The following is a 14908-nucleotide window of genomic DNA, read 5'->3' as shown; positions in this document are numbered from 1 at the left end:
CTGCTGAAGAAACTGGAAGGTAAAAGTTGATTTTCTGTAGGTTAGAATTTATCTATGAAAAGCAACACATGGGAATTACTAGTTTTTGCAACAGACGTAGGTCCATGTAATGTTGTATCTAGTCTCTGTTTCTTTAATGAAAGGATTTAAATTGCAGTGTGGTCAGTTCATCCATAGGGTGCTTTGTTCATTTATTCAATGTCAAGACAGTCTTTAAGTATTGCTGTCTATTGTCTTCTGGGCTTCCTGCAGCAATGAATCTACCCTTTAGGTACTGCTAAAAGCATGCTGCTGAAATGTGCCATGCTGGGGGTGTTTGTGTGTCAGATCAGGATCAGATCTGTTTTGCTGAAGTATTTATTTATTGTGCCTCCTATGTGTCTCATATATGTATCTATCTAATGTTTAAGAATGTTTTAATGTTATTGACATTTTTTTTTCTCTGCAGTGTATTTGGCTGTGCCCAGTTTTCTTCCCCTTTCCCCTTGTTTAGTTTGAGCTTTTTGAACTTTCTGAAATGACAGGAAGGCAAATGCAGTAAATGAAGAGAGTCAATATTTTTCACAGTGGAAATAGGCATCTTATTTACAGCTTTAGCTTTTTCTAAAGAAGGTTATTTTTCTGACATGTTACAGTATAATACGAAATACTTAAAGCAGTCTTGATGCAGTCTTACCTTCTGTGATTTCTGTGTTTTTAAAAGCTTCTGTGTTAGTCAGAATGGGGTCTCTGCTTTTATTTTGTTCACCTCATGCCCCATGTCATAAACTAGAAGTGGTGTGCATTTTTAATGTTTATTGTTGAAGAGCTCTTACATTTTTAAAGTGCCTATTTCACTATTTTGTTCCTGTTCCTCATTCATCCTTTTGTTCCGGATTGTGTGTTTAATGTTTCTTATGCAATAGATCCTAGATACGTTTCTTCAGGAATTCCTAATTGTGAATCAGCAAATGGAAATAAACACTGAGGCCTTTACATTCTTCTGTTATATCTGATTATTTGAGGAACATGGTCCAGATTTCAGTGATGGAGGCTTTGGGGGTTGGTGTGGCTTTTTGACAGATACGGTGGATTTATTTTTCTTGGGGTCATAAAACATGTTTTAAACTTCTGAAGGAGGGTAGGAAATGGCATGACTTTTAATACGCTTTCAAAGCAGAAAACCTGCAGCAAGCAGTGCAAGCAAGTATTATGTATTTGAATGGTTTCATTCATTGCATGAATGAAAACTTAGAGTTTTGAACTAATGTGTGAAGAAGAATTCGAGCATCATTGTCTTTTTGTTTGGTTGGGGTTTTTTTAATCAGTAATGGGGAAAAGTTGTACAGTTTAGTGAAAAAGTGTTTCATTTCAAAGATGATCATTATAATACCCTTTTTGCTTTCTGTTCTAGAAAGATTTCACATGTTAAGTGGTCTTTGTCTTTTTATTTTAGATGAAATGAAGACTTTTGCAGGACAGCAGATTGAACCTTTGTTTCAGTTCTCCTGGCTTATTGTATTCCTCACACTTATGCTGTGTGGAGGTTTGGGTTTATTGCTTGCTTTCACAGTGGATGCAAAGCTTGGAATAGCGGTGTCACTCAGCTTATTAGCGGTTCTCTACATTTTCTTTAGTAAGTCTTATTTTATGTGAAATTTGTGAAAGTTTTCATTTAGTTTTGTAGTTCAGTATTGTTTTGTAGACATGTTTTGTGATTCAGAAAAAATAATCCTAGAAGTTTTTATAGAAAATAGGACCGCTTCACTCCCTTTCCTTGTTTTGCATGTAATTTGTTGAGAGGGCATTCTTGAGAACAGCCGATTTTTGTATATTAACTCCATTATGTTACTCTTACCATTCTCATTTTTAGCTTTAACTATTAAAAATTCATTCAGCTCTTTTTACACAAGTCCATACCTTTTCTGTTCAAACTTCATAGTTCATCAGTTGTGAACATTGACTAAAACATAGCCATTTCTTATTTTTAGCTGTAATTTACTTTGGTGGCCGGAGAGAAGGTGAGAGATGGAACTGGGCCTGGGTGTTAAGTGCGAGGTTGGCAAGACATATTGGATATTTAGAGTTGCTTCTCAAACTCATGTTTGTGAACCCACCAGAATTACCAGAGCAAACCACTAAAGCTTTACCTGTCAGGTTAGTTATTTCATTTATTTACTCTTGAATGAATAATTCAGGTTCACTCTGATACTTTTACTATTAATGTGTGTGTTTATCTTCCTATGAAAGCAGTTGAGATTTCTGTTTAAAAAACAGTAGCATTGGGAGAGCATGTAGTTAAATTTTTAGGAGTGAAGAACTAGGGGTGTTTTCACTACCCTGTGGCAAAGTTGTTGAAAGCTGCTTCTTTTCAGTATTAGGGGTTTTGACTGTCATACTAATAAATATATGTAACAGACAAAATAAGAATTCGGTTTTCTGCTACAGCTTACCATGTATTAAGTTTAAAGCTTGTTTCACTGATTACTTCTGTTGATGTCTTTTTTTGCTTTTTTCCTAAGCAGAGCATCAGACTGCTTAAAGCTTCTAGCTTACCTAAAAGCAAGAAAAGTTACGCCATGTGTTTTATAGTTTTGTTTGCGCCTCTTGTTTAGAGACTTGTATTTTAGCCTCATGCTATTATGTGATCTTGTTCTGGGGTTTTTTTTTTGTTTTTTTTTTTAATCCTGAATAAATATTTGAAAATAGCTTGTGATGGAGTTTTAAAAATACTTGTCAATATTATGTTTGGCATCATAAAGATATTTGTATGTTTTTGCTGCTGTTTGAGATGCTGTTAGTGATGTGGTGATCGTTACCTTGTTAAGAAATCAAGTCTTATAATAGCAAGTGGGGCAAAGAGGGGAGGTTGATAACAAAAAGAAATAAAGAAATATTTAAATTCCATGTAAAGTTTAGAAATAAATACTTAAATTCCATGTAAAAGTTAAAAAAAGAAATAAATATTTAAGTATTTTACATTTTGTGCCACTTGAAAAATTTTTCAGCTGCAGAGATGTGGGAATATTTTTGTTTTGGTTGCTAGAAAATATTTAAAGCTTTCTGAAGTATACAAAAACATGGTTTTTCTCTATCTCAGATTTTTGTTCACGGACTACAATAGACTGTCCAGTGTAGGTGGAGAAACTTCATTGGCTGAGATGATTGCTACCCTCTCTGATGCCTGCGAAAGGGAATTTGGTTTCTTAGCAACAAGGCTATTTCGAGTTTTCAAGACAGAAGATACACAAGGTTTTTATTACCTGAGTGACATTTCCAATTATTCCATGTCAATGCACTGTTATCAAAGGTTCTGTTTGCCACATTATAAGCTCTTGTTAGAAACTGTTGTAGCCATGCAGAAATTTATACAGAAGGGGAAGCTCCTTGTATTGTTTTGGAGATAAAAATGCCCTGTTTTCTTTCTTCATCTTGATTTTATTAATATAATCAAAGAATATCTTCTGTGAAGTGTAGTTTTCAGAAGTGTCAATGGACATGCATATTTATATAGCATCCTTTTAGGTGCAGCATGGTATTTTTTCGTAGCAATTGCATCTGAGTCAGATAAAGGGAAATGCTTTTATGTATTACTAAGGCAAGTTTTGTTTATTGTATTTTAATTCAATGCTTTTATGAGTATCTACTTATTATTCTTGGAAATAATAAATGTATAGCACATGTTGCTCCGAAGCCATAAACTGCTGTGATCAGTGCTGATCAGATGGGATGAAATATTCCTACTTGATCCAAATGGAAAAAACTTTTTTCTTCTGTCCTGTCTGTAGATTTTTTAAAAAATATGCAGAACACAGTATGATACTGTGAAGAAAGGGAGTTCTTGAGGGTAACTTTCAATTCATAGAGGGCTTATTTCTACTTTGAGTTCAGCTTCTCTGGCCTTGGATAAATACACTTACTGAGATACGACAAAAGGGGTGATACTACTGATTGAAATCTGTTTAATAAAGATCATTTCCTTCTGGTATGGATTTCCTGAAATGATGGATGTAAACTGAAGATTTAGGGAATATATCAGCTTCAGGTTTTCCAAGAATATTGGAAAATTTAAACTGTTTTTTTCCACATGTTTGTGACTCGTTGGTTATACTGCAGTGACTTTTTGTGCAAGTTAGTTTTTTATGAGAAGTATGTAAATTAATAGATTTTGTACTCACCTGATATTACATTTTACATTCATTTTAATAGCAAATTCTTGTTTCCTAGGTAAAAAGAAATGGAAGAAAACTTGCTGTCTCCCATCCTTTGTGATTTTCCTATTCATCTTGTCCTGTGTTGTTTCTGCAATTGCCTTGCTGGCAATTTTTAATGTAGAACCAGCCAACATGACTGTGAACGTTATTCTTATAACGGTTACCTGTGTTGTTGGTTTGGCCTTTATCTTGAATTGTCGCACGTGGTGGCAAGTGATGGATTCAGTTTTGAATTCTCAAAGAAAACGTCTTCACAACGCTGCCTCCAAGCTTCACAAGTTGAAAAGTGAGGGGTTCATGAAGGTAAGTATTTATATGCATTGGCCATTAAAAGAATTGAAACAAACTTCAAACCCCTTCTCAAGATGGGGCACCATTTATTTGATCAGGCCAAGTCTTACAGCATTAGAATGAGCCTTGGTGAGGTTTTACTGGAGGGAGCACTTCTATTTGAAAATAAACTTCAGCATGCTAGAACAGTTTGGGTTGTAAGGGACCTAAAAGATCTTCCAGTTCCACCCCCACCCTCTTGTGGGCAGGGACACCTTCCAGTAGACTGGATTGCTCAAGGCCCTGTCAAGCCTGGTCTTGAACACTTCCAGGGATGGGGCACCCACAACTTCTTTGGCCAACCTGTGCCAGTGCCTCACCACCCTCACAGTGAAGAATTTGTTTTCCTAATGTCTAATCTAAACCTCCCCTCTGTCAGCTTAAAGCCATTCTCCCTTGTCCTGTGTCTATGTGCCTTGTAAAAAGTCCTTCTTCAGCTTTCTTGTAGGCCCGTTTTAGGTAGTGGAAGGCTGCTCTAAGGTCTCGTCTGAGTCTTCTCCAGGCTGAACAAGCCCAACTCTCTCAGCCCTTCATGATGATTACCTCTGTAGATTACAGCTAATACGTTGTATAAGAGTATGTTATGCACGTATTTTTGTAGCACAGAAGATAGTATTTGTATCTTGCTACTGTATTTCTGACAGTCATCTTTTGAGTGACACTTATCTGACATAATTTCAGCTGTTTAGGAGTTAGGTTTACCCTTTGCAATGAAAGGAGAGACATGGGTATTTGTGGAGAGTTATTCATATGACTTATGTCATCTTAATGTGCATATTCAAGATCAATCTAGCAGCGAATAGGTGGGATTTTAATGTCTACATGTTAGTTGCTGTAATTAGGACAGGTGCATTCCTCCTTTGTTTCTATGTTAAGGGTAGTTGTTACATGTAAGTGGATTAGCTGAAGCTACAAATAGCCCTTTGTTTACTCTTGAAATACTGATTTACAGTGCATATTACTTTATTTTTAACTAACATTGTAATAGAATCTAAATAAGGATAGTTTGTTACATTAAAGTGGAATATGTCATACACTTCTGTGCAAACAGGAAATTAAAATTCTGGAAGTGACATTTTAGGGCTTTCAGTTTGGGTATTTATGTGTGTTTATTTTTGTAATCTTACTGAAGTATTTTTGGAATAAGTAGCAATCTGCAAAAGGAACTGTATATATTTTTGTGAGCATTATAGAGATGTCTTTTCCTTCTTTGCTTTTCATTTTTACAGGTTTTGAAATGTGAAGTGGAACTGATGGCCAGAATGGCAAAAACTATTGACAGCTTCACTCAGAACCAAACAAGACTTGTTGTAATTATTGATGGATTGGATGCTTGTGAACAGGATAAAGTTTTACAGATGCTTGATACTGTGAGTTGATCATTGTATAAAAATGATCTCTGGATCATGTGTATGATCTCTTCCATAGATGAGCTCAAATACACAGTGTTGTATATTTTCCATAGGAAGAAGGCATGTATACAGATGCTATGTGTTGTAGTCTTTTAATGTTTGTGTACATTGTCATAACTGTAGTACTAAGAGCAATGGGTTTTTAAAGTTGAAAATTAAATCCCAGTAGGGCTGTACCTGTTGATACCTGTGACAAGTTTTGAAGTAATCAATGTAAATTATTGCAGAGTAATATTCCTTTGCAACAAACTTAGGATGTTTGTAGAGGTTTTTGTATTTAGTTTTGAATTACTTCAGATGAAAAATACTTAAATGCTAAATATTGAGGGGAGCCGGGACATAACTGCACGATACCTTCTTGGTGATGACTTCCATTGTAGCTACTACTGCTAATTTGTCAAGTATACTTATTTCTAGTTGTGGGTAAGTTCCTAGATACCTCATACTGAAGAAACTGACTTGTCTATACATCTCCTGTCCTCTCAAGTTTGTAACTTGAGCTGAGTGAATATAAAATGCCGAGTCAGATGTTCAAATGATCCACAGTTACTATTATTAACTATTATTAACGAGGTGTACTGTTTACTTCCTTCCAGGTGCGAGTCTTGTTTTCAAAAGGCCCATTTATTGCTATTTTTGCAAGTGACCCACACATTATTATAAAGGCTATTAACCAGAATCTCAACAGTGTTCTACGTGATTCAAACATAAATGGACATGATTACATGCGAAACATAGTCCATTTGCCTGTTTTTCTGAATAGCAGGGGGCTTAGTAATGCAAAAAAACTGATGGTAGCTTCGACAACGAACGGAGATATTCCTTATACAGACAGTGCAGGTAAGGTTATGCAGGAGTTACAAAACCAATGTTCCAAATACCTGGGTTTGGAACAAACTATTTAGATAATTGGTAGCTCCTTAATGTTATTTTTATAAGTCAGTCGAATGTATATGAGTGGAGAAAAATGCCTGCCTTTCGTTTTCCTTTCCATAGGATTACATGAAGAGGTTGACAGGAGAGTTTCTCAGAACAGTCTTGGAGAAATGAGCAAGCTTGGTAGCAAAACTGCTCTCAATAGGCGGGTGAGAAAGCTTTTTAGACTAGATGGAGATACTGGTAACACCTTTGTTTCTTTTCTATTATTTTCTTTCATGTTTTTAATTATGTCAGCTCTGAAGAATTGTCAAATGATTCTTACAAAATTATTGTAAATGATCCATGTAGGAATGGTACATTCTTAAATCAGTAGACTGGTGCTCTGTCAAAGAGGAAAAAGCACTCCTCACCAGTGCGCTTTTCCACAAATACTTAAATTCAGCTCTCTGTGAAAGAGATGGTACAGCATACTGGCAGTAGCTGTGATCTATCTATTTATCAATGTATATTTTGGATTTTTGTGTGTAAGCCTGGTGTCACTTGGTCACAGGATCTATCTACAAGGGGCAGTAATTGAGCAAATCAAGGAATTTAGAATATTACAGTACTAGACTTTTACTACAACATGTCCACCACACTTTCTTTTCTGCTTTCTTTTCTGTTTTCCCATCTTTATGTAAAATCAGAATGTGGTTGAATAAAAGATATCTAGGAAGTAGTAAAAAGCAATGCAGAGTCTGAAGATCCTGAGGTTTTTGAGCTGCGACAGGTAGAGACTTGGAGAGTTCTGTAGAGGAGGAACCTGATATTTACTTTAATTTTAGGATGTAATTAGTAAATGAATGGCATTAACTTCTTATAGAGACAGTAGGAAACAGTGATTGCAGTGCTGAAATTAGTAACTTTTATGCAAAATATCTCACTGTGTTGCTCTATTTTGCCCTCTCAGAGTTGGCATAGAAGTAAAACTTGTAACTCTTCCCAGTTCTTGGCTTACATGGAAATCATGTTCAACTCTTGCACTGCTAAATCAAAATTCAGTTTTGATAAATATTTTTACGGTATAAATGTCAGCCTCACAGATACATAGTCTCACAAAGGTTCTAACTTTATAATCAAGTAAAATTGAAGTATTTCAAATACATTAAAGGCTTTGATACCAATCAGAATTCCTTGCCTTTTTGTGTCATTATCAGGATACTTACCGAAGACGCCAGATACAACGTACCATTACCCGCCAGATGTCTTTTGATTTGACCAAGCTGTTGGTTACAGAGGATTGGTTCAGTGATATCAGTCCTCAGACCATGAGAAGGTTGCTAAATATTGTTTCAGTGACAGGTAAGTGTGGCATATTTGTGTACAGTAAACAGTATTGTGTTTTGTTTGCTTGTAGTTATACTCGAGACTTTTTAGTGTGTAAACTGAATTTAACTAAAGTCAGTCCATGTGTTTTTTCAAAATCATTCTGAAACAAAGTCTATTCTAGAGTGCAAGCAAAGTTACAGACTATTCTATGTAGAAATAAAAAAATATTTCTTTGTTGTTTCTTTGCCTTCAGCTGGGAGGCAAATGATTCTAGTCTACATTTTTAGGAAGTTTTGTATTTTTAATTTTGAAATGAAATAATTATATACCTTTTTCAAGTTTGTAATACTCTGATGTGAACAAAGCTTCTGGTGCCGGTGTCTTAAAAGGTAAACTGCAAGGCAAACCCAGGTATGTATCCTTTACATGTTTGCTGTGGATATCTGGAGTTCTTTTTCCCCTAAATGATTGTCTGGAGCTCATGATAGCATTTTATGACCTCTTCTCCTTCAACAAAACGTAATCAAGACATTAGAGTCTTTGAGGTTTGAAAACTGGAAACAATTGGCAAAGGAGTTACGAAAGCCTAATAAAAACATGTTTCATGTAGGAAGTGAATGGGGAATGTTTATTACTGTCTTTTCTATTACAGACAATAAAGGCACCGAATAGCCTGTCAGAACAAAAGAATTGAGTAACTTTTCACACTGTATACACTGAAGTGCATAACTCTCCAACAGTATCATGTGGATGTAGGGAACTTGCATGGATTCAGAAACAATTAAATACCTGAAAAGTAAAATTCATCAAGTACTAATAGAAAGCAAGCAATGAATCACCAGGGGCTGGAATAACAAAAGAGAATATTGTTCTTCCTTGTGTTCTGAAGCTTTAACATAAGCGGTTGCTATTGTACAGAGTGAGGTTTCTGCGCGGCTTGGACATTTACTCAGAACTGGCTTTAACCAGTAAAGAACCATCCTGTCAAAAGCTTGAGCTTAATTTCAGTATCCTTAACTCAAAAGGATTAAACTTCGTTTTTTTCTGTTTCAGGCTTTGTATTCTGAATGTTTATGATTAGGGTGGGTCCCCTTGTAGAAAACTGCCGTTATTCACCAGATGGTAGTGAAACACTTTTTCACTGTGATGGAAGAAAACTTTCACAGACACAGAAGTATCACAGTTGCCTGCAGGCGTATCAAGGATGAGTTCAACAGATTTGGCATTAAGTTCCTCACTGAGTGATTGTAGCCATGTTGTGTGCTTTGGGTGCAGCTCAGAAATCAACCCATCTCTATTGCACAGCACATACCGGAGCTAAGAAGACTGGTTGCATGTAGGGTGTTTGCTTTACCAGTAGATGCACAGAGTAATAGTACAGGCCAAAACTGAACTTGCTGATCCATTTGGTGGCAGAAATGTGCTACAGCAATATCAATGCTGCGTCCATTGACCAGCTTTTTCATTTGGAAGTACTTACTTCCAGCATGTCACAGGTAGGTGCAATTGGTTCAGGTCTGATATAGTGCCTAGGTGATCATATCTTTAGGAAGTATGATACCAGAATATAGTTGCATGTCTGAGCTGAGGTTCAGCGTGCGTCACACAGAGAGGGGTTGGCTGTCTCTGCAGTTCTGTTCCAAATGCTTGCACAGTTCGGATTGTCCTAATACATCTTCACTGAGGTTATGAAGAATTAAATGTAAAGGCTGTTCTAAATTAAGTAAAAATAACCCATCAGTTATTTTTTATTCCATTAACTAATGCTAGCGTAATTGATACAGGAGTGTTAATATGTCATTTTCCCCATTTTCCCTTGCCTTTTCTTTTTTTGTGTAATCATTCGTATGCAACAACAGCTCTAAAATTCTGAGCTAATCTTTTAAATAAATGTGCAGTGTTGTAGCATTGGCATTAGAATTTGTAGCATGAAATGTCTGGTCTTGCCAGATTATAATGCAGATGTGAAACTGTAACAAAATCACAAATTGTTAGTTGTATAAACAAACCAATCCCTGCAAGAACACTCTTAGTGTACTACAATCTGTGGTTATATATGGTGGTTTCATGAACAGCTTCATGAGCAGAGCCTTCAGGCTGTAAGTTGCACATCAACACCAGTATTAATAATGCAATTCTAGAAAATTTGCTGAAACTTGAAATGCATAAACTGTAGCATTAACTTTTTCTGTTTTTTAAAATCAGCTTTATTTTTAATCTGTAGTTTGCCTTATTAACTTAAAACAGTCTTTTGTTTACATAGTTACAAATTTTACTTTATACTTTATTGGCTATTGAAGATGGCAGTTGTATGCTTAACTTATTTTGACCGTATTTCGTATGCCAGTGCACAGAAAATCTTTCACAGGATTAGCATGATTTTTGTGTTTAGATTGAGAAATTAATGCTCTGTGAAATTCTCTATTGAGTTTTGTTAAAGTAACTTAAGGTTCACTTTTAACAGGATGGTAGAAGTAAGTGTTTAACCTGGAGCTGAAGTTGACAGTTTTGGAGAGTTGTGTTCTGACCAGTGTTTGCAAAAATTTTTATTCAGTTGTGAAACGATATTTTTAGATGTGACTTGGGATGATTTTGAACTTAGTGAGCTAAAAATACAATACCAAAAAGTTCAGAGATCAGGTTAAAGCACTTACACGGCTGTTACTTGGTAGGGGAGATTTTTCATAATGGAAAAAGAAATTCCTGTGTTTCTTCCCTCCTTCTCTCTTATATTAGGTCGTTTACTGAGAGCTAATCAGATCACGTTCAATTGGGATAGACTGGCTAGTTGGATCAATCTCACAGAGCAGTGGCCGTATAGAACATCATGGCTCATACTGCATCTTGAAGAGACTGAAGGTGTTCCAGATCAGCTGACTTTAAAAACCATCTATGAGAGGTAGGTGTTATTCTGGCAATGGTATTCACTTTCAATGATTAAAATAGTGATCATTAATAATGATTATTACAATAACATGGCTTTCAAACAGCTACTAGGTTATAATCAAAATTTGCCACAATCTCTTCCATTAATTTTGGAAACTTCTAAATTACTTTCATTACTATTTATTGCCCCACATGTGAATGGGTGCTGAAGTCTTCCACAGACAGTGTTTCTGTCTCTTGAGATAATTTTGGTGCATAGCAAGTGTGCTTGGGGCTATGGCAGTGCCTTTTGCTGCAGTTATGGAATATTGAAGTGAAGCGTGTCTTTCTCCCATTGCTGATACAAGTTGCTGTCCAACAGAGCTATTCGAGCATTGCAGATGGTCCTTGTGCTGCCAATGAACAAATGAACATGCCTCACCAGAACCAGGCTGCTTGTAAGAAAGGACTTCTGGATTATGTGAAGTGTTTTGATGGCAGTGGGAGGGATGCAAGAGAAAGAATGTGACTGCGAGTTGGGTCTGTAGGAAGAAAGCGGAATCAGAGAATGGAAGTCAGTGAGAGAAAAGAAGGGTTTGAAATAACAGATCAGATGAAAAGAACAGCTGAGGTAAAGAGGAAAGACTGGAATTGATTGAACAAGTTACCAGAAAATCTTGAGACTTTGCAGGGTCTTGGGAAAGAATGGAGAGGAGAATGAACTTGGACAGAAAATTCTGGGAAGGTGACCTACATTAATAGTTATGGAATAGGAGAAGATGAACTGGATGAGGGTCTGAGATGGAATAGAAATGGTTGAAGTGTTGAAAATACAATTAGGATTGATTGGGAAAGATGGATGAATTTGGTTGTATTACAAAAGTCGAAGTGAGATTAGGAGCTGAACACAGAGAACCCAGAAGTTAGAGGGACTCGGGTGGAGTGGGAATGATGAGGCTGAGGATTGAAGATAGACAAAGAGGGCAAAGACAGCTTCTGTCTGCTTGTTTGCCTTAGCAGGTTCTCTATTCATATTTCATGTTAGTGATCTCTTTCACTAGATGCTTTGGTTTTCAATATTTCAAAGAATAAGCAATTCCTTCATAACATACAAAGACTGAAGTGGCTTCAAGCTGGGAGGTTTGTTTCTGAAAAATCAAACTTCAGAGATAAATAAGTGCATGATTAGAAAACACTTTCCTCTAGAGAATTCTGGGCTTTTGTTTTTTTCCTTTGAGTGTAAGATACCTGTGAAATTACATATAAAGTAATGGGAACCCACCTCTCCATGGTGGGTTTAGACAGCTATTGTCAGAAATGCTTATGTGATCAGGTAAATACAATAATTCAGAATCGTCAGGGATTCCCTTTCCTGTCATGCCTTCCGTACCCTTGCTGTAGATATTTCTCACTTCTCTTTATTTAGATTTGCCATATGGCATATTTCACAATTTTGTATTTTCAGTATTTATTGAACAAACTGATTACAGCCTTTTGATTATTAGCATCAACAGTAATACATTTCTTTAGAGTGATCAAAGTCCAAAGCTATTTTCAAGTCATAACAACATTTATGTTTTCCGATAAACCAAAGGAGATATTAGAGACCAGTTTTGTTCTCATAAATGGGTACTAGGTATTCCAGTATGAACTAATGTTAAATCTTCAGTAAACTAACATGAGGAGAAGGAAAGGACAATTGAATGTGAATGATTTATTTAGGTTCTGGATTATTTGTTGTTACTACAGACACTTGAGCTGTTGATACTCCGTGCCAAATGGAGTGTGTCAGGGTTTGTTAGTTCAGGTGTGGAGGAGATCCATGACTCCTGCTATGTTGTTGGGTCTCTTGCTATGCAGGTTGTGTTTTGGAAGCAATGTAGCCACTTGAGTGGAGTGCCAATTCGTAATTGACAGGTTATATATGTATAAATATATTTATCTATTTATGTTATAAAACTAGGATCTGTAATGTGAAGAAACAGTGAAGAACTTGTACTTTATATTGGGGAAAGGAAGGTGATGATCTTTTAAGTAAAGCTGTTTGTATTCTGCCTGAAATACCAGGAAAACAAGGAAAAGGAAAAGAGGACCAGTATTCAGGAGTCTTTCTTTACCAAAAATACCACCAGCATCATTTGATATGGAAAAGATAAAGCTACAAGACCGAGTTTCTTTGATTACTTAACTATAAAAGTAAAAAGGTTAATAATAATAACAACATTGCCTCGTGCTCAGGAAGAGAGTTGATGTCTCTCAGCCACTTGCGTTGACCTGTGTGAGGAGCTAAATACATAACTGTTGATGTAGTGACAGCTGAAATCTCATCTGTGGTGATTTGGGTTATGATCTTTACCGTATGCTGAATATGAAAAGGTCTGTGAACTCTTCTCTAGGATTACCTAATGCTCTAAAAATTCTGTTTTATCAAAAATAATCCTTTCTGTGTCATTATTATTCTTTTTATCTACAACTATTTGAAGTCACCTGGCTTGAATATTTGTTTCTCTATCAGTTTAAAGTAGAGTTATTTACTGTAGTTCCTCCTTTAAAACTTCAGATTCTGTTTTCTACTTTATAAAGCAGCTTTCCCTTTTGGAGTCTCATAAATAGATAGCAGATTTTGATACCTTTATAGCTTCTGTTCCTATACTGAGTTTGTGCTTCTTCTTCCCTGCCTTTTATTCTGCAAGGATTTTTTTATGTGTATGTATTTTGGTACTTTAGCACAGGAATAAGAATATAATTTCCTAGTATTGAATAGCTTGTGACAAACTACTCTTTATTGTGCCAGTGCAAATTCTTCTTTGGTTTTGCTGCATTTCTGAACTTTAAAGTGAATCGGGGGGAGAGGTCTGCTTGGACATCTCCCTTGGATGAAAGGAATCTTGTAGGTTCTGCGTTAAGTGTAGGAGTTTCACACCTGATCCCATTCTCTATATAAGGAGAATGTTTTGATATTAGAGTTACTTTCACAACTGGTAAAATCCCATGTGCTAAAAAACTTCGGAATCTTGCAGTGGGAACACTGTTGTGCTCTTAACCGCTGACTGTGCGGGGCAGAGGTTTAACACAATGGATTGTTCTGTTACTGGTACTTTCAGCTGAAGAGTTACGGTAGATAATCTGTGTGTGCACTGAAGTGATATTAAACTCCATGTTGTTTCACTGCTGTATCTTTGAAGGCAGATTATAACCAGCTCTTTACCACCAATACTGCTGATACTGTAGGCAGTGTGATTCAGCGTGAGAGTGAAGCGTGGTACCTGTGTGTATCGTGGTGTTGTGCCGGCAGGTGGCACCAGCAGAATGACTGTCCAGCCTAACTGACAGCTTGCGTTCGCTTGTTTGTCTTAGCATGTTCTCTATTCATATTTCACGTTAGTGATCTCTTTCACTAGATGCTTTGGTTTTTAGTATTTTAAAGAATAAGCAATTCCTCCACAACATACAAAAGTATAGTAAAATGAAAAGAATTGAGTAGTCAAGCATTAAGAAATTAAAGAATAAAAGTAGCCTCTGCAGTTATTTCCCTCTGTGTATGCATTATGATTTATATGAGCATATGCTATTTTGCCTCCATGAGATTCCCATGTTGTGCTGCCCAGAATTTAATTTTGCAAACTGTTTAGACAGGCTATGGAGTAATGGGGAGGGCTCTTTTCTGACACATCTCAGTGTTGTCTGTTGCAGTTGAAAAGAATGCAATAGGAAAACTAAAATAATTGTAAGCTGCTCTAGAACTGTTCATCAGAGTTTGTGGAATGCTGTGCTAGTCACCTCTGTTATACCTTTTTGCTTGGAGAGTATTTGTGCCTCTGTTGGGAGGTGGTATACAGCTTATGGTTCTGTAGGCTGGTACTAGTAAATGCTCTTACTTCAGCTGTATCTGAAGCTAATGAGAGCTCTGCTTTCAGTTGG

General features: G+C 36.3%; 1 protein-coding gene across 1 annotated transcript in view; it reads left to right on the top strand.

The window, feature by feature from the left end:
- KIDINS220 (kinase D-interacting substrate, 220kDa) overlaps nucleotides 1–14908 on the top strand; it is a 67459-nt gene that overhangs the window by 18228 nt on the left and 34323 nt on the right. Inside the window, 10 exon segments of the mRNA XM_010020793.1 lie at nucleotides 1–19; nucleotides 1436–1615; nucleotides 1971–2136; nucleotides 3080–3231; nucleotides 4207–4496; nucleotides 5753–5893; nucleotides 6532–6775; nucleotides 6932–7020; nucleotides 8011–8155; nucleotides 10859–11021. The exon segment at nucleotides 1–19 is cut by the window's left edge and continues 12 nt beyond it. Coding sequence (XP_010019095.1) covers nucleotides 1–19; nucleotides 1436–1615; nucleotides 1971–2136; nucleotides 3080–3231; nucleotides 4207–4496; nucleotides 5753–5893; nucleotides 6532–6775; nucleotides 6932–7020; nucleotides 8011–8155; nucleotides 10859–11021 — 1589 coding nt within the window.

This window comes from Nestor notabilis, unplaced genomic scaffold, assembly GCF_000696875.1.
Source record: "Nestor notabilis isolate BGI_N333 unplaced genomic scaffold, ASM69687v1 scaffold1808, whole genome shotgun sequence".
In the NCBI taxonomy this organism is placed as follows: Eukaryota; Metazoa; Chordata; class Aves; order Psittaciformes; family Psittacidae; genus Nestor; species Nestor notabilis.
The sequence above is the reverse complement of the archived record's forward strand: the minus strand, read 5'-3'. Positions and strand labels throughout refer to the sequence as shown.